The sequence below is a fragment of the Trichomycterus rosablanca genome, chromosome 13 (assembly GCF_030014385.1).
Source record: "Trichomycterus rosablanca isolate fTriRos1 chromosome 13, fTriRos1.hap1, whole genome shotgun sequence".
In the NCBI taxonomy this organism is placed as follows: domain Eukaryota; kingdom Metazoa; phylum Chordata; class Actinopteri; order Siluriformes; family Trichomycteridae; genus Trichomycterus; species Trichomycterus rosablanca.
The window spans coordinates 3,823,271-3,848,649 of record NC_086000.1 but is presented as its reverse complement, the minus strand read 5'-3'; the positions used below and the strand labels follow the sequence as shown (position 1 = coordinate 3,848,649).

The 25,379-nt window shown below is 40.9% G+C and overlaps 3 protein-coding genes and 2 long non-coding RNA genes across 9 annotated transcripts; 3 read left to right on the top strand and 2 right to left on the bottom strand.

The window, feature by feature from the left end:
- Positions 1 to 232: 232 nt before the first annotated feature.
- On the bottom strand, positions 233 to 7,760 carry klhdc2 (kelch domain containing 2). 3 transcript variants are annotated; one of them, XM_063007817.1, is made up of 14 exons: positions 7,643 to 7,760; positions 6,804 to 7,048; positions 6,092 to 6,171; positions 5,888 to 6,005; positions 5,237 to 5,349; positions 4,676 to 4,757; positions 4,515 to 4,598; positions 4,085 to 4,165; positions 3,608 to 3,666; positions 2,135 to 2,244; positions 1,989 to 2,061; positions 1,818 to 1,905; positions 711 to 763; positions 233 to 555 (listed from the first exon to the last, which is right to left on the bottom strand). In XM_063007817.1, exons 2-14 carry the CDS (start codon positions 7,035 to 7,037, stop codon positions 432 to 434), a joined length of 1,299 nt encoding a protein of 432 aa, XP_062863887.1. In that variant the 5' UTR covers positions 7,038 to 7,048; positions 7,643 to 7,760; the 3' UTR covers positions 233 to 431. The 3 variants fall into 3 exon arrangements, with proteins under 3 accessions (XP_062863887.1, XP_062863889.1, XP_062863888.1); XM_063007819.1 differs by lacking the exon at positions 7,643 to 7,760 and adding an exon at positions 7,388 to 7,404 and having other exon boundaries at positions 6,804 to 7,310; XM_063007818.1 differs by lacking the exon at positions 7,643 to 7,760 and having other exon boundaries at positions 6,804 to 7,370.
- A 1,462-nt stretch (positions 7,761 to 9,222) lies between these two features.
- On the top strand, positions 9,223 to 12,835 carry lrr1 (leucine rich repeat protein 1). Of its 2 annotated transcripts, XM_063007821.1 has the most exons (5): positions 9,454 to 9,471; positions 9,596 to 9,836; positions 10,941 to 11,039; positions 11,370 to 12,097; positions 12,284 to 12,835. In XM_063007821.1, the coding sequence occupies exons 2-5, from the start codon at positions 9,654 to 9,656 to the stop codon at positions 12,537 to 12,539; spliced, it is 1,266 nt and encodes a 421-aa protein (XP_062863891.1). In that variant the 5' UTR covers positions 9,454 to 9,471; positions 9,596 to 9,653; the 3' UTR covers positions 12,540 to 12,835. The 2 variants fall into 2 exon arrangements, with proteins under 2 accessions (XP_062863890.1, XP_062863891.1); XM_063007820.1 differs by having other exon boundaries at positions 9,223 to 9,836.
- Positions 12,786 to 16,808, bottom strand: dnaaf2 (dynein axonemal assembly factor 2). Its single transcript, XM_063007816.1, has 2 exons — positions 14,872 to 16,808; positions 12,786 to 14,451 (listed from the first exon to the last, which is right to left on the bottom strand). The coding sequence occupies exons 1-2, from the start codon at positions 16,609 to 16,611 to the stop codon at positions 13,951 to 13,953; spliced, it is 2,241 nt and encodes a 746-aa protein (XP_062863886.1). The 5' UTR covers positions 16,612 to 16,808; the 3' UTR covers positions 12,786 to 13,950.
- Positions 16,809 to 17,435: 627 nt separating this feature from the next.
- On the top strand, positions 17,436 to 19,782 carry LOC134325581 (uncharacterized). 2 transcript variants are annotated; one of them, XR_010014305.1, is made up of 4 exons: positions 17,436 to 17,531; positions 18,065 to 18,224; positions 18,412 to 18,502; positions 19,582 to 19,782. It is a non-coding gene; the product is annotated as an uncharacterized LOC134325581 (long non-coding RNA). The 2 variants fall into 2 exon arrangements; XR_010014304.1 differs by lacking the exon at positions 17,436 to 17,531 and having other exon boundaries at positions 17,938 to 18,224.
- Positions 19,783 to 20,577: 795 nt separating this feature from the next.
- On the top strand, positions 20,578 to 24,064 carry LOC134325806 (uncharacterized). The gene is made up of 3 exons (XR_010014360.1): positions 20,578 to 20,838; positions 23,610 to 23,710; positions 23,824 to 24,064. It is a non-coding gene; the product is annotated as an uncharacterized LOC134325806 (long non-coding RNA).
- The last annotated feature ends 1,315 nt before the right edge of the window (positions 24,065 to 25,379 follow it).

Below are 25,379 nucleotides of genomic sequence, written 5' to 3'. Positions count from 1 at the left end.
GAAAAGCTCTGGAATTAGTTCAATATGAGTGACTGAATGGGCACAGATTCCCACAGGCACACTTCAAAGCCTTGTGAGAAGCCTTCTCAAAAGAGTGGCTGCTGTTCTAGCTGAAAGGATCCCACAGAGGTCGCTATTTTAATACCTTTTGGTCATGTTCGGGTGTCCGAATACTTTTGGCTATTTAGTATACAAGGGGGGTTAACTTAGGGGTAAACTAGTGATCCAAAAAGCAAGTAAATAAACAACTTTATTTATTATTGAATGTAGGATGCTTAGCCAACTAGCGCTCAGACTCCAATTGACCCGTGCGTAGTCTGTGCGTCTGAGCTCTGCCCGCCTCAAGCAAGCCTCCCTGCGGATAAGCGCCAGCTGCCGTTCCACCGTCCACCACTAAATCAGGGAAGAGCGCACGCGCGTGTCCGTGATTTCTAGGAGCCTTCGGTGTTAACTGTGCCGATTCTCTGGTGGACGATGTGAAGCAGATGTTTGGGCAGACAGTCCCACATGCTCTCCAGCTGCTGTCTGTACTGCACAACGGCCTCCATGCAGCACCTACACAGGAAACAAACAACAGGATCGATTCACGGCACTGTCGCCTCACAGCAAGAAGGTCCTGGGTTCGATTCCCAGGTGGAACGGTCTGGTTTCCTCCCACAGTTTGAGTTGTAAGTGTGGCATCGTGATGGCGGTTGGTGCTGAACTCTTACCTGAGCAGTGATTTGGGCTGAACGCTGAAGATCAGTAACTCGTTGCTGTGCGACTGTTGAGAGGACAAAAACATCATAGTTTTTTGGGTAAGTAACCTTCAACCAATCACGTTCATTTGTGATGTTTTAATGTTGTGTTGTGGTACTTATTTCTGATTGGACGCTAAAACTACAGAATCACTTTGTTGTTCAGCCTTATTGTAATGTGTTAAAATCCACTTTTTATTTAAACTGAATAGGCTGGGCACCTGGGTGGAGCATTATTGACCCACTGTGGAGAGTCATCAACCTGGCTGGGCGTCCACACAGACACAACTTGAGGGACGTGCTTGAGGGACGGAGGGTCGGACAAGGTCCGATATGCGATTGCCTCCTCGATAGCTGTTATTCTAGCTGAAAAGACCAAACCTAGTGAGCTGCCTTGCTGCCTACTGCCTACCTGGGCAGCTGCCTCAGTAGAGGATTCTAATAAGACATCAAACTCAGTCTGATTTCAGCAGTCGTAGACCTGGATGGGTGTCCACACAGACACAATTTGAGGGGCGTGCCTAAGGGACAAGGTCAGATATGCGATGGCCTTCTCTATAGCTGTTATCCTACCTGAAAAGATTACACAGAGGGTCTGTTTAGAAACCTAGTGAGCTGCCTTGCTGCCTATTGCCTACATGGGCAGCTGCCTCAGTAGAGGATTCTAACCCACTGTGGAGAGTCTGATTTCAGCATTTGTAGACCTGGCTGGGCGTCCACACAGACACAATTTGAGGGGCGTGCCTAAGGGACGAGGTCCGATGTGCGATTGCCTCTTTGATAGCTGTTATTCTAGCTGAAAAGATCACATAGAGGGTCTGTTCGAAAACCTAGTGAGCTGCCTTGCTGCCTACTGTCTACCTGGGCAGCTGCCTCAGTAGAGGTTTCTAACCCACTGTGGAAAGTCTGATTTCAGCAGTCGTAGACCTGGCTGGGCATCCACACAGACTTAACTTGTGGGACGTGCCTGAGGGACGAGGTCCGATATTCGATAGCCTTCTTGATAGCTGGTAAAAACCGTGATGGTAAAAAACATATTTTTTTATTACTGTACATGCACCAAAGCTAAACAGGACTCACTGCTTGCTGATGGGAGAGAAGATTATTGGCGCAGCCTCCGAACACAAGGACCTCCCCGTCCGGACCGGCGCACGCCGTGTGCCACAGTCTACATGGAAACAGAACGTAACCTGTAAACGATACACATTTTCCTATATGCGTCTATTCAACAGACTGGACGCGATCACACACCTGGGACTCCTCGTGTGTCCGTGGTCGACCTGCTTCCACTCGTTAGTGGCCGCACAGTACAGCCAGGCGTCACCTGCAGGAATAAAAACACTCAGGATGTAGCGAACACACACCGGTATCGAGAGTCAGCGGCGCCTGATACTCACTCAGCGTTTCTCTGTTTGTGGTGAAGCCGCCGAACAGGAAGACGTGGTCGGAGGACACGGGGACGAAGGAGTGCCAGGAGCGGCCCACCGGACCGTGCTGAGGTACAGACCTGGAAACGGGTGCAGAATGAATTTAGCTTCACACACAGCAGATTAGGAATTGATTCAATGACAATAATGGTATCAATAGTAGAACGATCAATCACTTTGTTCCACTCTGTCCACAGTCAAGCTAGCTTTATATCACCATGGGCTCAGAGGCGCCCATGCAAAAAAAATCCCCTGCATCTAAATTGGCATCTAAACTATAGTAAGCACAGATACACGGCTAATTACATGGGCCAAAAATGCAGAAGCAGGGTCACCGCAGCCTCTACAACCATGGCAATGTAGAGCTCACTCGACTGTGGACAGTGACATCTATGATCCAGCTGTTTCTGATTCATAAAACTTGCATGGGTGCATTCAAACTAGCCCTATTTATTTGGACCCATCGCCCATTATCATCACTAACCAGGACTTAAACATTAATGCCACAAAGTAACACTGTAAAACTTGATAAACTGAATGGAAAATGGCCAATTTAGTCATATCCAAGTATCCGATCACATTATCGCTACTTCTGCTTCTGCTGCTGCTGACCTTCACTCCTGACTGAGTAGGGCCGCACCAATACACAAGTGGTGCTCAGTGGTTAAAGCACCAGACTAATAATTAGAAGGTTGCCGGTTCTAGCCTCACTACAGCCAAGTTGTCACTGTTAGGCCCCTAACCCTCATTTACATTTTCAGCATTTAGCAGACACCTTTATCCAAAGTGACTTACAGTACTGTGACGGTATACAATCTGAGCAATTAAGGGTTAAGGGCCCTTGAGCAAGGCCCTGAGCAACTTGGCAGTGGTGAGTCTTGAACCAGCAACCATTTGATTACTAGTCCAGTACCCTAACCACTAGGCTACGGCTTGCCTCGATTGCTCATATTGTATAAAAAGTGTCCGCTAAATGGCACAAATGGAAATGGAGGGTTCATACGGAGATCTGTATCGCGCACTGAGAGTCACACACCGATCCCCATTATCCCCGGTCTCAATCAGTCAAAGCAGGCGGCATCAATCGGTCAGCAGAGGTCGTAGCCGCTTTAGTTATGAGAAGTCCCCTCTGGCATTCCCACCCTTCAGATGAGCCAGTAATTGTCCGTAAAGGCGCCCGGCCCGGCCCACTGTGGTGTACAACATAAACCCTCCACAAGAAAGCGTTTTTAATGTATTATTATTTTTCTCTGCAACCCAATTTTTGACTCGCGACCCTTTCCAGGGTTTGGAAAACCCTGATCTACACGGTGCCGAGTTGTGTTTCTATAAGCACTTTATTCAACACCTACGGCTCAATAAATAAAGAACAGGCAACATAAACGTATGGAATTACTGAACAAAACGGAACGGAGAACTTCGTGTGTATGTGTTCCAGCTCACATTTCACTCCACTCCCAGGTGTCCAGGTTGATGTAGTACAGATCATTCAGACGATGATCCTGTCAGAGAGATGTGCTCCGTATTAATGCATATCGTCCTCCAAATTAAATATAAATTAATATTCATAAATGACTAAGATACGAGAGATCTTCATGAAGATTCTGCACTTATATAAACTTTATTTATTAAGAATTTCAAAAACAAATGACACCACTTCTCTACAGTCACCTTCCAGCCACTGATGCACCGCTGCTTTCACATCATCATCACATGATCACATTAGTTCCCTTAAAGCTTCTTTGAGTGTCCAAAAAAGTGGAAATCAGATGGAGCTAAATCTGAACTATAAGCTCTCTCAGACACGACTGATTATTACTCCTCCCACCCTCACCGTTTCTAACCACAATATAAAAGTGCGGAAACTTTTTGAAGATCCCTCGTATATCCAAATAATAAATAGTAAAATATCGTCCTCACCAAATATCGTCCTCCAAAAACATAACCTCTGTTTCCCAGAGTAGCACAAGCGTGAGCCGCCCGCGGGGTAGGACCGTTTCCCTGTGGAGAGTAAAATATTCGATTGAACGTTTCCCTGGAAGAAGGTCCTGGGTTCGATTCCCAGGTCAATCGAGTTTGCATGTTCTCCCCATGTCTGTGTGGGTTTCCTCCAGGAGCCACAGTCAGTTTTTGTATCTCCAGTTCACCTCACTTGCACGTCTTTGGACTGTCGGAGGAAACCCACACAGACACGAGGAGAACATGCAAACTCCACACAGAAAGGACCCGGGGAATCCTGCTCCACCTTGGAGTCGAACCCAGGACCTTCTTGCCGTGAGGCGACAGTGCTACCCACCGAGCCACCCACTTGGGATTTTGATTATTCAGCAAGGTAATCAACGTTGGCCACCTTTGTGTCTGGTTGACTCCAGGTTGACGTTTCTAGGTTGAGAACGTGAATGTGGTTGTTCCAGCCTCGTCCTTGGTGGTGACCCTAGAACAGAACGCGGTTTTAAATCTCGCTACAATTTCCGGAACTAAAATAAAACTAAAAGCTCTTTAGTCGCCCACCATGAGCGAATTCTCGTCTAATTCGAACGTTCCTCGATGGCCCGCCGGTGCCACGTAGCCGTATCCACCAAAAAACACCAACCTGTATAATAAAGAAAAATCAATAATCATGTCATATAAACCATTCTTCAACTTCAAGGTCGCTTTTACTTACATGTGGACATGGGACATTATTGTTTCTTATTTAGTCCATCTAATATGTACAGGTTGGTTTTTAGCCAAGAACATGGGTTGCAGAGAGAAATAGTAGTAATTAAATAATAAATAAACGAATTTTAACTGGCACATAATGCCCCCTTGTGGAGGCTTTACGTTACATCTTATAAACCACAGTTGGACCAGATTGTCACTATTTTTATTAACCATATTTCATTTTGATACATTGGTAGTGTTGTCTGAGTAAAAATCATGGACAAAATGTGGGTCACTTAAAAAATAAAAAAAACCCTGGTTTAGTATATCCTGTTAATGCTAGATTCTTATTTTATTTTTATTTACTGGTATCTTATGTAAAATGACTGAAGCCTCAATTAACAATTGATGTGTAATCATCATACAGACCTGTTCTTGTATACCCAGCATCCCAGTTTGTCTTTAGCCGTCGGAGCCAAACCCTTCAGGTCCTTCATCCTCTCCCAGCAGAAGCTGGAGGCCCTCAGAGGGAGACGATAAATCTGAAAAATGCAACACAACAATCGAAACAAGGCGAGCAGGTTAGTCTACCAAACTAGTCAGGCTACTGTGGGAAGGTTTGAAGACGTTGGTCAGAAATCTAGGTTCATTATGAGCTTTTAACCATCAGTTGCTTTAATTAAATAAAATAAATGTATGAACTGGAGATCGGATCCTGGTAAATTTTAGCAGGGCCACGAGAATACCTGCGTGTTCATGTAAAATGCCTCAAAGGTTTTGGTTTGATTACAGATGGTACAAATGTCGTTTTAGCACGTTAGAAGCAACTGAGAATCAGATTCTGGTAAATTTAAGCAAGGGCCCAGAGGGGACTGTGTTGCTTTTGTGTTCATTTGTATTTTTTGTTTATTTTCTCACATCATTATAACACTGAACTAAAAAAGTATATAAAATAGAAATGACTTTGCCTAATGTGTCATATTTATCTACAGAACAATGTGGATTGGGATCCTGTACGGTATCCTGTATGGAAACAAACCTACCCGCAAACCACCGTAATGCGGTGACGCTGTATCTTACCCAGTTAGTATTCCCTCTAGCATGATGGCCTCCAAAGAGATACAGAACGCCCTCCACGCATACGCCGCAGCTTCCCGACATCGGCTGAGGAAGGTCCCCTCCCGACACCTGCCTTCTCCTACGAGTGTAACAACAGGTCATTATTTTCGGGTTTCTTTTCGTGTGTCTGTTTACAGGTATAAAATATATCAGGTGCGCTTTTACCATCTTCTGGTTTCCATGTCGAATATCCAGATTTCATGCCTCGGCAGGTACAAATCGGAGAAGCCTGGTGCTTCAGCGTTCTGTAGAACAGAGGTTCATGTATTTCACAGACAAGTACTTATATTTACTGGATGTTTTACAAGCCATATCATAGTGACAGGTTGTAACTACTGTATTTCTGGTGCTGTGCACAGTGTCAGCCTTCCTGTCCTGACCTAACAACTCTATAACTATTGGTCAAAAGTATGTGGACACCCCTCGTTAGCCACATTAGTTACAACTTTATATTAATGTGCATGTCCAACAAGCTAATGGTCAGGTGTCCACATACTTCTGGCTTTTAAATGCTAGTGTATTTAGTGGTAAATAATCAGTAGGTGTGTCCACATTCTTTTGGCCCTACAGCGTTAGAATTATACATATATATCTTCAGTAACATCATCATCCTGGTCAGGGTTGCAACAACAACAACAACCTGGTAATGATGGAGCTTGAACCGACAACCTTCTGATTACTAGTCTAGTACCTTAACCCACTAGGCTACAACGTCCCTCAAATGAATGAGAAAGTTGCAAGGTGGGAGTACAGTTTGGAAAGTATAACCACTGATCACATAGAATCAGATTCATTCCCTTACATCCAGCGGGAACCTAAAGTAGTGCAATTCACCTACTGGCATGCTGTTGGAAAGTGTGAGTGGCTACGTGCTCACCTTATACCCTCCCCAGACATACATGCAGTTCCTGTCCATCACAGCCACATGGCCGCTGCGCTCAGCTGGGGCGTCCGAGATAAACTCAGAATCAGCCTCTTCTTCAGCGGGCAGGTCCAGCTCTCCTGCACCTTCCTGTGCAACCCAGTCAAAAGCCTCGTCATCGTTGTCCTCTTCATCCTCAGCGTCTTCCTCCACTTCCTGGAGGACCTGCAGGTCTCTGTCTTCCTCCATCTCTCCCAGCACTGAATAAAAAAATAACTGCTTATGGTAATGCCAGTCTTAAAACTATATGGCGAGATGTTAGCATAGGTGGGTTCACTGTGTCTTGAGATACAACTCTGCCTGTGCCTGTACGGCATACGCCAAGAGAACAGTACAAGCCTGAATGCTTGACCTACTACATTAAGGGGTCTGGTGGATCAATGTTGGGGTCATTTTGCTGCAGTGGTTTTGACACAGCCCTTGCAAGTCCAGTCCTTGTTTGTAACCCTTTGGCCTGTAAAACTGCAAAATCTCAACTAAGTTGAACAGCTATAGGGATACTAGACATCACCACCACCACCACCATCATCAATACTTACAGATTATACAGGTAGGGATATTTCGTGGTGACTTAATACTTTCTCCTTTAACCTGTCACACAGTGCAGAAGAAGCCTGATATGCATAAAAAGAACGACTTTCGAAATAAATGATCGTGTGTTAATGCAGACAGACACCAATGTACACACAGGTTTGTTACTATTAGCAGCTAAACACAAACAAAACATCATCTTGCTAACGTCGTCACTACAAACATCTCTCAGAATTATTATTTATTCATGCAAAAATACTCACGTGAATTAGTGTTACTATGTATTTATTCCTTTATTAGTTTAAACCGCAATGTTTTGCAAATGCTAGCAAGAAGAGATCTTACGTCGCCATGTTGGTAGGGTATGTCAACATGTGACGAACCGTTCATGAACGAGTCGACTCTTGAATCAAAGTGATGAGCCGACTCAAAATTAGAGCCGGTGGTTTTTGCTGTAATATTCAGTAATGACTATAAAAGTTTATATACATTTATTTGATATGTTTTATGAAATTTAAAGCCCAAATGACTAATAAATAAACTATTAATTAATTCAGTCATCAGACCTCAGTACTCAGATTTCTACTCACATACACACGGTAAATTTGGATTTATGTTTATTTTATATAATATTATACACATGTACACATGGTGAATCTGGATTTATGCATCCATTTTTCTTGTTACTGCATTTATTTTAATTTTATATAATATTAAACACGCATACACATGGTAAATCTGCATTTATTTATCAGTTTTCTTGTCACTGCATTTAATTTATTTTTATATATTATTAATAAATCTGGATTTATTTTTCAATTTATCTTGTCATTGCATTTATTTGTATTTAATATAATATTATACACACGTACACACTGTAAATCTGGATTTATTTTTCTATTTGTCTTGTCACTGCTTTATTCCCTTGAAATAGAAAGTTTACTTACGCTTCCATTTTGGGGTATTTCAATGATTTTTGCAGCAGTTCTTTTTCTGTCAGTATATGATTGAAATATTTTGACCAAGCAGATTTACAGAAAACTCTGTCTGCAGAAGCAGATCTCTTGTTTTCCATATCACTACATTAAATAGCTGTTGTGTATATATTTGACCCAGCAAATATTCAGAAAATCTACAGTAAACTTATTAAATTGATGTAAGTAAAGTTTTATGATCTGCTACTTGGGACATTGGTCTTATTATGGGTTAATTTACTTTTGGGTAAGTTAAATGACATTATAGAACTTTCTACAACATTTTACCACAAAACAATCCACGTTGCTCTCTCTCTCTCTCTCTCTCTCTCTCTCTCTCTCTCTCTCTCTCTCTCTCTCTCAAGATTCAAGATTCAAAGTAGCTTTATTGGCATGAATGTAAAAAAAAAAAATACAATATTGCCAAAGCATTACAACGATAATAACAGAATTACAAAAGAAGCAATATATGACAATAAAACAATAAATAATAAAAGTGAGTACAGATAAAATAAAAATAAACAATAAAAGTATTTTAGCAAAAATACTTTGTAAAAATACTCTCTCTCTCTGTGTGTGTGTGTGTGTGTGTGTGTGTGTGTGTGTGTGTGTGTGTGTGTGTGTGTGTGTGTGAGTGACAGATTGTAATATTTTAATATGAGATTGTAATATAGTGCCACAGTTCTTACTGTGTATATACAGCTGTATATTTTAGTTTATTGCTTTTTTTTAAATATGCTCAATTGTTTAAATTCTATATACACCCTAAATGTGTTGAATAATTTTGTGTTGAATAAAAAAACCCAACAACTTATTTTGATAGCGTGTAGTAACAGTAAAGCTATTTTGCGCATGCGCAGATGGACAGGGCTCAGCGCGGGAGAGTTGTTCTGGTAAACAGTGGAGAAGCTCGTTTCTCTATAGTGTCATCAGCGCTTATTTCACCTAAAATTTGTTTCCCGGAAGAAATTAAGGCTACAAATATGTCAGAATTTAGAAGATAAAGGCTTCATGTTAAAGGGAAAACAAGCGTTTTGTTGGACGATGCTAGTGTTGTTTGCTAACTCCAGGCTTCAGGAAGGCTAGCAGCTGCTGTTCCTGTGGTGTTTATGATTCATGTCGGTTAAAGTCACTTCATTTAGCAGCTTTCTGTTATAAACAGTATTTGTAAATATTCTCAGTGGATTTATGAACTAATTAAATGTCATTATCTGGCCGAAAGTGATTCATTAGGCTTATTAGTCCCTCTGTGCAGCACCGGTTGTTCCTTGCTTGTGTTGTTCGATTAATCGGATCAGCGATGAAGTTGCAGTGCGATGTGGAAGTGATTAATCGGATGCTGCCTACATTTGGCATGAGGAATAAAGGCAGAGGATGCAGAGCTGTGCTGTCTATCGGTAAACATGTGGACAAAACAAGCCAGCGTACCAATGTTTACTTACTGATCTGCACAGCCAAAGACAGATCTGGATCCAAGTACAAGGTTAGTGTTCTAATCATCAGATCGATACTGATGGGCTATTAGTTTAGGGTCAGAGCTGTTTAGTTGTATCACTTTGACAGTGATTTCACAGGCTAAAATGAGCATAAGCACATGGACACATTTCCAGACAGACAGACAGATAGATAGAGTGAAATTATTGTTAGTTTAACAAGCAAAAGAAGAAAAACGAATACAAATAAAGTAAGTAAGTTATAGCAACTGTACAACGTGCATATATAAAATATATGGTATGCAAAAACGTATGTGCAAATTGTGCATCTGGTACATTAATAATAGAAGCAGTAGTGTATCTATTCTTATAAACAATATATACAGATAAGTATAACTGTAGGAATAAAGATAATGTTGTAGTTATAAATATATACATTATATCGATTATGGGTATATTCATAGGCAATTTATGGGTTATATTGTCTATAAATATACTCATAATCGATATAATGTATATATTTATAACTATAACAATATATTTCTCTTCTTTTGCTTGTTATTTCTACACAATATAATAACTCTGAAGACTGAAAACTTGGTTCCAATGTAAAGGTTTTGTTACAGGTGCTTAGATCAAAATCTAGCTGATCTCACTACTGTAAATAAGGTTGAACTGACCGGCTTGTTTACTTTCAGCCTGCTCCCAAGAACCATTCTCTTCACTTTAATCTTTACCACTCACCAATAAAAACAGGACAGACTGCCTGTGCTAAATGGCTTGAATCTTAGGGTCTACTTGTCTACTTTAGTGTTTAGTTTTTGACCAAGTACGCTGTTGGCTGGATTCATGAGGCCTAGAGTTTGCCATGATGTATCTAAACCCTTGTGGTGGGTGCACTTGTAACTAAAAAGTGGTCACTGGAGTGAAATTAATTCAGTGATGATGATGATGATGATGATGGTGCATCCCTAGACTTTGTGTGTATAAAATTAAAATGCCGTTTCAGAGATATATATATATATTAACTATGACATACACTAAATATAATCTGAACATTCAAAACCATGCATGTTTGCACAGATCGGTAATGATTAATTTCATATTCATTTGAATAACTATTTTCTGTTTTCTGTTTCTCTCTGCCTGAAAAGCTAAAGGAGAATATAGAGAAGTTCTTCACAGGCTTCGTAGAAGAAGGGAAAGCTACGGTTCGACTCAAAGAACCTGCTGTGGATGTCTGCATGAGCAAGGTAACGCCGTTGGCATGTGTACTGCGAATGGACAGTTGTTCGCTTTACACTTGCACATGTGTTCAATATTTTGGGCATGTTTAAAAGCCTTGCTGCTACCATAGGTGCAAATCTTTGTTCTTTTTGGGAACAGTAGTCTGACATGAGTCTTGTAGAAGTGACGTGTGTTCTGTACTGCACCAGTTGTGACAGCAGTTTTCTCTAGAGGGCTGATTAAGTGATCAATAAGCAATTATATTTATTTTTCTATTTTATATAATATAATACACACATACTTAAGGAAGATCTGGATTTATTAATCAGTTTTTCTCGTCACTGCATTTATTTCAGGCTGATGCCAACAGCTTGAAAAACTTCCTCTCAGCTGCTCGGCTGGCACACCAGGGAGGCGACACGGACAGCCTCACCCTCTCTACCCTGACCCCAGTCCGTGCCAGAGACGTGGAGAAACCCAAAAAGAAGCTCACCATTACGTCCAAAAAGGACTACCCCCTCACGTCCAGCTTCCCGTATTCCCTGGAGCAGCTGCAGGTCTCTTACTGCAAGCTCTCCCGGGTGGACATGCGCATGCTGACTCTGAAATCGCTCCGGATACTCGACCTCAGCAACAACCACATCAAGAAGCTCCCGGCTACCATCGGCGACCTCGGCTGCCTGGCCGAACTCGTACTCCACAACAACCACTTGGAGAGTTTTAGTGAAGCGCTCTGCCAGTCAACGCTGCAGAAATCTCTGCAGCATCTGGACCTGAGTCAGAACCGCTTACAGCTGCTGCCCGCTTGCTTTTGCAAGCTGCACGAGCTGGTGACCCTTAAAGTGGACCACAACAAGCTTGTGAAGCTGCCGTTTCACGTCGGCCGGCTCAACAAGCTGCGTTTCCTTTCCGCTGCCCATAATCAGCTGTCGGTGCTGCCCGGAGACTTTCGCAAGCTGTCGCTGGAGAACTTGGACCTGTTCGGGAACCCGTTCGCTCAGCCTAATCCGCTGGACCACAGCATCCAGCTCACGTTCCCCCTCACACTGCAGGAGCTGGGCTCCAGAGCTGTACTCAACCACAGGTAAGACCACTGTGTTTTAAACTCTTCTGCAATTTTTTAATGTATAGTGTTTGGTATTCACACCTCACCAAATAAAGAATACATATTTTAAAGTCTGTAGTAAAGCCTTGCCATGTCGTTCTGTGTGCTTGTGTTAGTCAGGCGAAAACTGATGCTCTTTCTCGTTCGTTCCATCGCATTTCATAGAATCCCCTACGGACCTCATCTCATTCCCTTCCACCTGTGCGACGAGCTGGAACTGGCGAAGGCGTGCGACTGCGGCCGCACCTGCGTGAACTTGTACATCCAGACGGCGGTGAGCATGAACCTGCACCTCGTCTCTCTCACCGTGGTGCTGGTGGATGACATGGGGGGCACGGAGGCTCCCATCCAGCGCTATTTCTGCTCGCTCACGTGTTACTGCCAGTTCCTGGACGGCTGCGTGCAGAGAGGCTTGAGATGAGGATGATTGACAGAATGGCCAAATACTTTTGATTCTGTTGGCACTGGTACAATAACAGCAGTGTTCACTCATTAATGCTTCATTAATGCATGTTTTTTTTTTTTTTTTTATTAACTTCACACTGATAAAAACCCACAGTAAAGGTGCTGAAAACTAAATCACACTCAATTTTAAGGTGGAATGATGTTCTACATTAAGAGTTTTTTAAATGTGTCTGTTCTGTGTTTGTCAATTTTGTTATTTTGCTCTGGGCTTAATGTATTATAAAATAAATAAAAATGTACTTTACTCACACAGTTTAATCCTAGTTTGTGAATTAGAGAGCATCACTGGACTAACATTCACCTGGTCGACCAGAGAGGCGTTTGGCGTTTGTAAATGTATGTGTTTAAAATTGTGTGATACAATTCAGACATTAAACAAACAAAATGATTAACTGGAACTGACCTACTCCACCCACACTTAGTCAAAAGTTTACAAACGCTTGTAAGCAAATTTTAAGCCGGGGACTGACTGGAATACATTTTTTAGTAAAAAAAAAAAATAAGCTTCACATAGTTTGACTTTTTCTCCATTCTGGATTTTTCCAGTTGTGAATCCGCTGCTGCTGGCGCGACCCCTAATCTGATCGAGGAGCGCCAGATCAGTGCTTCCTCCGACACATGTCCGATCTGCGGCCACTTTTTAGCACCTGGCAGTGTCGGGTTCCCACACAGTGTTATCGAGTATGGAGACTCGGCCCCAACGTGCCAGTCCTGGAGGTCTCGTATCGCAGCGACAGCAGTAAGAGATTCCCATTCTGATCTTCCCCTTCTCAAACACGGCTGATTGCGTTTGTGTGGATGCTCACTCAGCCAGATCAGTGATTCGCGCCACCCAAGCGCTCTTTTATTGTGTTTTATTGTGCATTTTACCCCATTTTTCTCCCAATTCAGTGTAGTCAGTCTGCTGCTGGGGACCCCTATTGGTGCTCTAGGAGGGGGGTGACTTGACTGACGCACATTCCCTCTGATGTGTGCGCAGTCTACCGATCCCTTCTTATACACCCACACCTTGGTGGATTTGTGCACGGAGAGCTACGCCCCGACCTCCACTGTGCAAGCGCCCTGGGCAGCCAGGCTCCTTTCACAGCCCACCCCTCTCTTAAATCCGGTCATTTCCCACCCTAGCAGACTGGAGGCCAATTTGTCTGCTGCATATGCCTGCTAGAGGGTGCCCAGCTGACCGGTATGTATGAATATGATTTGCTAGTGTAAAAGGTTTTATAATGTCTTTTACCTTTGTGGCATGACTTGTCATCTCTTTAAGTAAGTTATGATTGGTGATATCTGGTGACTTCTCTGTGCCCATAAAAGTGTATGTAAACTTTTGACTTTAACTATATCTTCTACAGATTTCTATTGCTGTGTTGTTAGTCAAGCTCAAACCAAAGCGAGTTCTGGAAGGAGAGGGCAGCAGTGGTAGTGTGATCACTAATGACCACCTCACTACCATCACTGGTTTTCTCTCTCAGGATGACGGGCATATTTATACTCTGCTCGGAAGACTGAATTTTATCCACCTGTTCCTGACGAGCTGCACTTTTAATGTCTTTGTGTCCTGGTGTATAATGTACATGTTCATTTTCTGCTAATGCTTCAGTCTCCACAGGGCGGGTCTGTAGAGTAGAATCGGCTTCGATCGGCCCACTGTTGACAGCTGTAAGTTCCACCTCGCAGCAGGATAGACCGGACGGCTCATTTGCATCGTCCCCCGGTGGCACGACTTCCTGTCCTCGCTGCTCTGCGACACTGATCTCAGGTTGTGCCAAGTTCTCTGTTTCGTGTGTAGGATGATGCTGTGTGCCATTTTTTGATATTACAGGTGCCACATCAGATTGTTCTGTGGATTCAACGTCTGAGCCATGGACCTCCTGCAAAAGAAGTTCAAGATGATCGTACTTATGTAATAAGCTATTATTATTATTAAGGGAAACGTCCACATTAATGAAGATCTTACACTTGCAGAGTACTTCTTGTGTAAGATCATCTTAAAAATGACATTACTGTTTTAAATGGGGTAAAAATGACCTGTAATGTGGCAACTTAATATCCACATTACTCACTCACTCACTCGCTCTCTTAACCAACTCGCTTATCCACCTAGGGTTGCTGGAGCCTATCCCAGCATTTCAATGGGCACAAGGCACACAGTAACACCCTGGACAGAGCGCCAGTCCATCGCAGGGCAGACACACACACACACACACATTCACCTATTCCGGAAACTAGAATCTAACATAAAAAAGGGCTTACATTTTTTTTAAATTCAGTGGCAACTGCACGCCTCTTACCTCGTCTTTTAAAATGCAATCTTCTGTTGTACAGTTTTCCGTCTCCGTCTTGGTTTGATGCTCACAGGACACACAACAGACGTCTGCACCGATTTCTGGCCCATTCATGGTCTTGGACTTTGGTCCTGGTGTATCATCGTTGGTTCTTTCACATGTAAGAGTTTTATCAGTTTCAGCTGACATTAAGACATCAGGATTAGATGCAAAGTCTGTTTTACAGCAGTCGACCTCTTTGCGAGAAAACTTAAGCTCACTTTCTTCATGAGCAGGACCATCGTCCAAAGCCTGTCCATCGCAACTGATAACTGAGATCTTCTGCTCGTTCTGTTTATCTGAGTCGGCTTCGGTGTCCGTTTTGCTTTTGACCTCACTAGAACAGAATTGAAGCCCCTTTGCTGCCTGAACCATCCTGTCTACTAAAGGCTGTGCTTCACAACTGTAAGCAGAGATCTTCAGCTCATCCGGTGCGTCTGTTCTAATTAAACTTGAGGGCTCAGGGTTAAGTTCAAAGTCCATCGCACGATTTTTGACCTCAACAGAAGAGATCTGAGACTCTGGTTCTCCGTGGACAGGCATGTCCCCAAAAAGCTGTACTTGTTCTTTGACCAGTTCTTCTTTGTATACAATTTCGTCAGCTTTATCTGCACTCTCTGTTTCATTGTCAAGTAGATTTCCCCATGGACTACAAGGAAATGGCTCCTTAGATGGCTTAACAGGTAGTGTGATGGTAAGCTGTTTTTTAGCCTTGTTAAACTTGGCGTCTCCTCGGTCATCGTCCACAGGATAGGACAACTCCAGTTCCAGTTTGTAGGCTGGCTTTCGTGACTCCAGGGTGAGAGTTTTCTCAGTCACGTCTAGGTCAACATCCGCTGCTGACTTAAGAAGTGGCAGGTCTATAGTAATGATTATCTCTTTCGGGCGTGGACTTGGAGCAGAGTCTCTGGTGCTTCGATAGTCCTGAAGGTCCACCATTGATCTGTATTTGATGGTGTAGTTTGGTTGCGTGGGCAATGAAGAATCTTTGGTAGTGCTTGGATCAGCTTGCATAGGCACTGTGGGCAGGCTGGGATTTTCATTGTGCACAGTTTCTGGGTAAGGTATTGGAAAAGTGTCTTCAGGAGAGTTACCGCAGTGACCAGGGATTGGCTTTCGAATCACAGCGGCATGAGGTACGCCTTTGTATTGCATTTTTAAGAACTTGGTGTTGGCTTTGTCCAGTTTAACGTTGAAGGCATCCTCCACCCCTTGTACGGCCGTGTCGTTGACGAGTTTCATAAATCTCGGGTCCTTGCCTGCTATGTGAAGTGTGTCCGGATGAAAAACGACATCATATATGGTGCACTTCTTTCCCTTGTTGTCCCTGTCCGGTCTTCCAGGTGTTAGGCTGTAAGGCAGTGACCACTGCTGCCCAACCTGGCCGTTTTCAGCTCTTCTGGGTACACAGGTTGGTTTGTTAATCAAAGTATTGGAGCAGATGTTGATGAAACACTTCTCTTTCCCATCTACACTGGTCTTTAGCACATGATGGGGTTTGGGGTGGATAAATTTGACCTCCATGCCCCTCTCCTGCTCAAGCTGGGCGATTTCCTCCTCATATTTCCTCTTGTTTTCAGGGTTTGAAATCTCCTCAGCATATTCATGTAGCATCTCACGAAATTTTTCATCCTTTAGGGCTTTACTTAAACGTTCTACCTCCTCTGTAGTCATTTCAAGTTCTTTTAGTTTGGTTCCGAACTCCATACTGGTTTACACACAGAACTACTAAGCTATTCCACAGGGTGCCGATTAAATAACTTTTAAGACGGTAAAAATGACCTTTACTGTACTGTATTTCGTATTATTGTATATAAACATACATAAAGTTGGTTTAATTATTATTAAATGGCTTATTAATAGTTTATATATAGTGTATATTTAGTTTAAAAGCGCATGCTAAGTTATAGCCTTCTCCAGCAGCCAATGTTGTCGTATCCATGGCAACCCGACACCCGACGATCTTTAGCGTCGCTGCGTTCGGCTTTCTTCGGTTTTCTGAATCACGTGGTTTTGTTTACAAAGTAAAGCAACGGCACCGAAGCTCGTTTTATAAATATCATATAGTGATATTTATAATTTTTATTTAACTTATTAGATTAAAAGAAAAATAACTTCATTAATTTGTAATTAAATTTTATTTATATATTTTAAATAAACGTTATTACTTTGTTAAAACTGTTTAGTCGGTACCTGCTTCAGTAGCTAGCTCTGTGTCTGTAAGAACTGAGTGAGCTTAAACTGACCAAAAAAGCTATCTTTGTGATTATACTGAGATTTAACTGAGATTTAAACCTCCTCTGTACATTTTAAATATAATTATAATTAGGAGATTGACTGGATCATGCAATTACTTTTGTTTTTAGAAACCAACTGCATTTATTTAACAGAGAAAGAAATAATGCAAACCACATTTAATGTTAGTCCATGGTTTTGTGTCCATGATGCCACTTTTAAAGCTAGCAGAAGTGTATATTTCAAAGTCAAAGTGAACTTTGTCATTCAGACTATACAACTAGGAGTGCACAGCTGAAAGAGATTGCGTTTCTCAAGCTCCAATGTGCAAAATATGAAAAAAGAGAGCATATAAAAGACAAAATATACATTAACCTTAAAAAAAATATACGGTAAGTAAAAAATACTGCACAGACATCGTAGACAGACATAAAATACACGTAAAGTAAAGTACAAAATAGACAGTCTAAGTGTGACCAGGTATGTTGTGTGTGCTGTTATAGGGAGTTGAGGGAATATATACTGTATCTCCCTGATTAAACTTTCTCTTGGATCTAATTAATATTTATAATATTAAAACGAACTACTAATTAATTAATAATTGTAATAATTAAATATTAATACTTAAAAAAAGTTAAGTATTACATACAGAAATGGGGCCATTTGAAAACGTCACTGGGTATTACGTCACGAGGTAAACGCCCCTTACGCACTCTCCGCACCCCACGCAAATTCACGAACCACCCTCGTGACGTAGGTCAGCTTCGTGAATCGGAGCATGCGTAGTGAGGTAGTAGTTGTTTTGATGCTACCTGCTTTTGATTTTGTGCTTCTAAATGTCAACAGATCAGCATCTATAGTTCAGTTTAAATAAACAAGATAAATATATTCGGTCTACATTAAAATGGACATATTTATTCACCAGACAAGCACAACTAGGTGGTATAAATGAGCTATTTGCTTGGTGGGGATACGCCATGATCCTAACGTTTCACCTCAGAAGAGAGGAGAAAGTTAAGAAATCTGAGCGCTTTAAACACCTGAATTCATCTGCAGCCTCTCTGAGAGCAGCTACTTACAAACAGGTACGTGTTACAATATTAATATAGTGGAGAATTATAAATATAGAGCGTTGTTAGTTTAGCGGCTAAGCTAACAAGTACCGATATTAACTCACAGCTGTAATGTCTTTCGTGTAGTTAATGTACTACACACTTTATTGTATATATTTCATCATATTTATTCCTCTGTAGTTATTTAAAGTTCTTTTAGTTAGGTTCCGAACTCCACAATGGCTTACTCACATACAGCTACCAAGCTACTCTACAGGGTACTGCCTAAACGACTTTAAGAACAACTTTCGGTATGTGTTGTATTCCATATCATTGTATTTAAACACACATAAAGTTCGTTTCGTTATTATTATTAAATAGTTGATTCATTCCAAAGCTTTCTTCAGCAGAAACCGAGCAGCCGATGTTGTCGTATGCATGGCAACCCGACACCCGCCGATCTTTGGCGTCGCTGCGTTCGGCTTTCTTCGGTTTTCTGAATCACGTGGTTTTGTTTACAAAGTAAACTTCATAATTTAAGATTTTACCTTCCTAAAAGCCTTTAGTTCTTACCTGCTGCAGTAGATAGCTCTGTGTCTGTAAGAACTCTATTATGGAGTCTGGAACGAACCGAATGAGCTTAAACTGACCAAAAAAAGCTTTATTTGTGATTGTTCTAGGATTAAAACCCCTAGAACAAGTGCAATATGTCCACTTCAGTTACTCACAATGCCTTTTGACTGTACTCAATAATATAAAACATTAGTAGCAGTACAGACAGGCACATCCGCACCTTTTGGACATTAATCTGCACATTTTCTTATATTTTCTTATATTTGCACTGTGGCAAATTTATAATTTTATAACTTTATAATTTATGTTTTACTATTTGTTTGTACTATTACTTTTGACTTTTGATTTATGTAACTTGCTACTGAGTCCTTAACTTTCTTCATCTCCATCCATCCATCCATTATTTCCATCCATCCATCCATATCCATCCATCCGTAACATTTAAACATGCTTCATGTTTGGGGTTGTTGTCATATTTAGTTTCTTGCAGATTCATCACTACATTTATGTTTTCTTTGATGATTTGTATTGCCTGAATAGCAGGTGTGGGTGAATTGATCCATATATCGATAGAATGGGGCTATTTTACAGCAGTAAATAAAAAAATTATGTATGTTTTAAAACATTTGTTCTCCAGTAATAATTTTGTGTACTTAATTTTTTGTAAGCCAGAGAAGTGCAGTGAAAGGTGGACAATTAATTTTGTTAATATATTATTGTATATGATTGTATGAAACACCTAAATAACCTGGTAACTAAAGTTATTTCAATCATTTTGTGTATTAAGACACTTGTACTAGTTTTTACTCTTTTGTAGCAGTGAAAGCTGGAGAAGCAGAAGCGAAATGAGAGCAAACCATAACGAGACGAGCTCAGCAAGGATGCCGGGGAGCGTTATTTGGATAAATGATCATCTGTTAACGGCAACGATGAGCTAAGCTGGTTGTGCAACCGTGTTGCGCTTGTAGCTGTAAATGTTTGTATCGTTCACAAATAAAGTACATATATTGAAATGTTACCTAACTGTACTTGATTATTGTCCTGATTTGCACACACTCTTAAAGACAACAGATCTTTAGTCGAGACGATGGTTCATTCGCATGCTTAAAGGCTTCTTTGCGTTATGCAATGGGTCTTTAATGCAAAAATCTGCCTGATCTGTGCCTGCAATCAGACTGAGACATGAAATGTTGACACGAAATCTATTAGTTTGTGTTATTGTTTGATTAAGTAAAGAGTATTACTGGAAACGTGCATACCAATCAGGCAGAAATTACACCTGCATTGTACAGCTATTTACGCTGACATATAGGCTTATAAATACGTACAATATGTGGTCCTGATGATATCATCAGAGACAGAAATAATGCAAAGCACATTTAATGTTAGTCCATGGTTTTGTGTCCTTGATGACACTCTTAGCTCTAATTAACATTTATAATAATTAAATATTATTACTTACAAAAAAAATGGGGCAATTTTTATGATAGAATAGTGTAAATGATTTGAACGTAAATTAAGCGTTACGCACTTTACGCGTCCTACGCAAACTCGCACTTACGCCAAAATCCTACGTAGGGTCGCGCATGCGCAGTGAAGCTCCCTGCGTTTTTTGTGTTTTGCGCCTTGTTTTTAACTTTGTGCTTATATATTGTGCTAATATAATCAGATCAGATCCTCTAATGATACATTTAAACCAACAAGGACAAACATGTTCGGTCTACAATTAAAACGGACGCGTTTATTCACCCGACAAGCACAACCACGTTAGTTATCCGCTCGGTGGTAACGTTTCATTCAGAAGTGACGAGAAATTAAAGCACCAGAAAGAAGAAATCTGAGCTTTAAACTCCTGAATTCATCTGTAGACATTTTGAGAGCAGCTGCTTACAAACAGGTCCGTGTTACATTATTAATATGATGGAGAATTATAAATACAGAGCGCTACAAGTACAGGTGTTACGGAGAATTCAGTTCCCCCTGTTTCCCCATTAACGCGCATGTGCAAAAATCATGACGTTTTTTTCAGTCGCTTCGTTGAGCGTCGGTTTATTTGGAATATGTGTTTATAGCGGTATGTTCTTTTTACATTTCATGTTGTATGTTAGGTAGTTTGTGATTAAATACATACTTTAAAGTATTGAATGAACTACTGTCAGAGGTTTTATTGCTCCACCGCAAGTCAGAGGTTTTCACACTGCTGTCTTCAGCCTTGCTGTCAAACAACTAGAATTAACGTGTCAGATTTATTTGTAAATAAATCCTAATACAGGACATGCTCTTATTCACACACTAGTTTAAGGTTACTCATCTCAGCTGCACTACCATTTACTTTCAAAAATAGTTTCATTCATGGTGATCTCTCGTTCATTTAAACTTCACAAACTGCATCCATGTGATTTAAAATTAACAAACAGTATGTAGAACAAGTTTAACCTATAGATCAGTCCATTACACTAACAACACAGGGGGGGAACACATTTACCTGGAGACCTGGGGAATATGGTTCCCCACATGTATATTACTGTGTGATGATTCTTTTTTTTTTTATTGCAAACTACAGGCACACACACATTTTAAGAACAAAATATTTGTATTAGAAATTAGTGTTAAACTAAATTATGCATATATTACAATTATGCAAATATATAATAAAGAAATCCACCTCAATGCAAATTAAAACTTAAATACTTGAAAAACTAACATATTTATAGCTTAATAAAAATATATATATTTTAAACTAAATAAAATAAAATCTGACATGTGCAAATTTATTTGGGGATGGTGCCCTGGGATTGACTAGCATCACATCCATAGTGCACTCCTGCCGTACGTCCAGTTTCCCCAGGAACAGTTCTGGATCCTCCACGGCCATGACCAGGATAAAGCAGTTACTAAACAGAAATGAATGATTAATTTACTATCTACTTTATAAATAAACTAAAAGAGCAACATAAAATAAAATACAGCAACAAGCAAACTTTTTAGAAATAACATCCCAGTTAACCTTGGTCTAATCTTCAGTACATGCCGGACAATGAAGGTCTTCCTCTACTGGTGGGTTGCCAACACATGACTGGTGGTACCAAAGAAATAGTAATAATGCCTTAATTTTATTGGCTTTTTCATTGCACCATGCTATTATATATGTACAGTGTATCACAAAAGTGAGTACACCCCTCACATTTCTGCAGATATTTAAGTATATCTTTTCATGGGACAACACTGACAAAATGACACTTTGACACAATGAAAAGTAGTCTGTGTGCAGCTTATATAACAGTGTAAATTTATTCTTCCCTCAAAATAACTCAATATACAGCCATTAATGTCTAAACCACCGGCAACAAAAGTGAGTACACCCCTAAGAGACTACACCCCTAAATGTCCAAATTGAGCACTGCTTGTCATTTTCCCTCCAAAATGTCATGTGATTTGTTAGTGTTACTAGGTCTCAGGTGTGCATAGGGAGCAGGTGTGTTCAATTTAGTAGTACAGCTCTCACACTCTCTCATACTGGTCACTGAAAGTTCCAACATGGCACCTCATGGCAAAGAACTCTCTGAGGATCTTAAAAGACGAATTGTTGCGCTACATGAAGATGGCCAAGGCTACAAGAAGATTGCCAACACCCTGAAACTGAGCTGCAGCACAGTGGCCAAGATCATCCAGCGTTTTAAAAGAGCAGGGTCCACTCAGAACAGACCTCGCGTTGGTCGTCCAAAGAAGCTGAGTGCACATGCTCAGCGTCACAACCAACTGCTGTCTTTGAAAGATAGGCGCAGGAGTGCTGTCAGCATTGCTGCAGAGATTGAAAAGGTGGGGGGTCAGCCTGTCAGTGCTCAGACCATACGCCGCACACTACATCAAATTGGTCTGCATGGCTGTCACCCCAGAAGGAAGCCTCTTCTGAAGTCTCTACACAAGAAAGCCCGCAAACAGTTTGCTGAAGACATGTCAACAAAGGACATGGATTACTGGAACCATGTCCTATGGTCTGATGAGACCAAGATTAATTTGTTTGGTTCAGATGGTCTCAAGCATGTGTGGCGGCAATCAGGTGAGGAGTACAAAGATAAGTGTGTCATGCCTACAGTCAAGCATGGTGGTGGGAATGCCATGGTCTGGGGCTGCATGAGTGCAGCAGGTGTTGGGGAGTTACATTTCATTGAGGGACACATGAACTCCAATATGTACTGTGAAATACTGAAGCAGAGCATGATCCCCTCCCTCCGGAAACTGGGTTGCAGGGCAGTGTTTCAGCATGATAATGACCCCAAACACACCTCTAAGACGACCACTGCTTTATTGAAGAGGCTGAGGGTAAAGGTGATGGACTGGCCAAGCATGTCTCCAGACCTAAACCCAATAGAACATCTTTGGGGCATCCTCAAGCGGAAGGTGGAGGAGCGCAAAGTCTCGAATATCCGCCAGCTCCGTGATGTCGTCATGGAGGAGTGGAAAAGCATTCCAGTGGCAACCTGTGAAGCTCTGGTAAACTCCATGCCCAGGAGAGTTAAGGCAGTTCTGGGAAATAATGGTGGCCACACAAAATATTGACACTTCAGGAACTTTCACTAAGGGGTGTACTCACTTTTGTTGCCGGTGGTTTAGACATTAATGGCTGTATATTGAGTTATTTTGAGGGAAGAATAAATTTACACTGTTATATAAGCTGCACACAGACTACTTTTCATTGTGTCAAAGTGTCATTTTGTCAGTGTTGTCCCATGAAAAGATATACTTAAATATCTGCAGAAATGTGAGGGGTGTACTCACTTTTGTGATACACTGTATGTCCTTGACTTTCCCTCTGGGATTAATAAAGTGATCTATCTATTATAGCCTGTGATGGATGTGACAGATGGTACCACCAGTCATGTGTTGGCAACCCACCAGTAGAGGAAGACCTTCATTGTCTGGCATGTACTGAAGATTAGACCAAGGTTAACTGGGATGTTATTTCTAAAAAGTTTGCTTGTTGCTGTATTTTATTTTATGTTGCTCTTTTAGTTTATTTATAAAGTAGATAGTAAATTAATCATTCATTTCTGTTTAGTAACTGCTTTATCCTGGTCATGGCCGTGGAGGATCCAGAACTGTTCCTGGGGAAACTGGACGTACGGCAGGAGTGCACTATGGATGTGATGCTAGTCAATCCCAGGGCACCATCCCAGATTTTATTTTATTTCGTTTAAAAATATATATATTTCTATTAAGCTATAAATATGTATTTAAGTTTTAATTTGCATTGAGGTGGATTTCTTTATTATATATTTGCATAATTGTAATATATGCATAATTTAGTTTAACACTAATTTCTAATACAGATATTTTGTTCTTAAAATGTGTGTGTGCCTGTAGTTTGCATTAAAAAAAAAAAGAATCATCACAGTGATATACATGTGGGGAACCATATTCTCCAGGTCTTCAGGTAAATGTGTTCCCCCCCTGTGTTGTTAGTGTAATGGACTGATCTATAGGTTAAACTTGTTCTACATAATAACAACAGTTAAATACATCACCAGCATCACTGTAGTGTTTTATAATTACACACACAGTGATATACATGTGGGGAACCATTTTTTCCAGGTCTCCAGGTAAATGTGTTCCCCCCTGTGTTGTTAGTATAATGGACTGATCTATAGGTTAAACTTGTTCTACATAATAACAACAGTTAAATACATCACCAGCATCACTGTAGTGTTTTATAATTACACACACAGTGATATACATGTGGGGAACCATATTCCCCAGGTCTCCAGGTAAATGTGTTAACCCCCTGTGTTGTTAGTATAATGGACTGATCTATAGGTTAAACTTGTTCTACATAATAACAACAGTGAAATACATCACCAGCATCACTGTAGTGTTTTATAATTACACACACAGTGATATACATGTGGGGAACCATATTCTCCAGGTAAATGTGTTCCCCCCTGTGTTGTTAGTGTAATGGATTGATCTATAGGTTAAACTTGTTCTACATAATAACAACAGTTAACATCACCAGCATCACTGTAGTGTTTTATAATTACACACACAGTAATATACATGTGGGGAACCATATTCCCCAGGTCTCCAGGTAAATGTGTTCCCCCCTGTGTTGTTAGTGTAATGGATTGATCTATAGGTTAAACTTGTTCTACATAATAACAACAGTTAACATCACCAGCATCACTGTAGTGTTTTATAATTACACACACAGTGATATACATGTGGGGAACCATATTCCCCAGGTCTCCAGGTAAATGTGTTCCCCCCTGTGTTTTAGTATAATGGATTGATCTATAGGTTAAACTTGTTCTACATAATAACAACAGTTAACATCACCAGCATCACTGTAGTGTTTTATAATTACACACACAGTAATATACATGTGGGGAACCATATTCCCCAGGTCTCCAGGTAAATGTGTTCCCCCCTGTGTTGTTAGTATAATGGACTGATCTATAGGTTAAACTTGTTCTACATACTGTTTGTTAATTTTAAAATCACATGGATGCAGTTTGTGAAGTTTAAATGAACGAGAGAGATCACCATAAATGAAACTATTCTTGAAAGTAAATGGTAGTGCAGCTGAGATGAATAACCTTAAACTAGTGTGTGAATAAG

Coding starts and splice junctions, on each gene's coding strand:
- lrr1 (XM_063007820.1), top strand. CDS start 9,654: ATGAAGTTGCAGTGCGATGTGGAAGTGATTAATCGGATGCTGCCTACA. Junction 9,837..10,940: donor GATCTGGATCCAAGTACAAG/GTTAGTGTTCTA, acceptor CTGCCTGAAAAG/CTAAAGGAGAATATAGAGAA. Junction 11,040..11,369: donor TGGATGTCTGCATGAGCAAG/GTAACGCCGTTG, acceptor CATTTATTTCAG/GCTGATGCCAACAGCTTGAA.
- dnaaf2 (XM_063007816.1), bottom strand. CDS start 16,611: ATGGAGTTCGGAACCAAACTAAAAGAACTTGAAATGACTACAGAGGAG. Junction 14,452..14,871: donor ATTGCATTTTAAAAGACGAG/GTAAGAGGCGTG, acceptor CTTCTTTTGCAG/GAGGTCCATGGCTCAGACGT.
- klhdc2 (XM_063007817.1), bottom strand. CDS start 7,037: ATGGAGGAAGACAGAGACCTGCAGGTCCTCCAGGAAGTGGAGGAAGAC. Junction 1,906..1,988: donor GGACACACGAGGAGTCCCAG/GTGTGTGATCGC, acceptor GTTTCCATGTAG/ACTGTGGCACACGGCGTGCG. Junction 556..710: donor CAGCCCAAATCACTGCTCAG/GTAAGAGTTCAG, acceptor TTTCCTGTGTAG/GTGCTGCATGGAGGCCGTTG.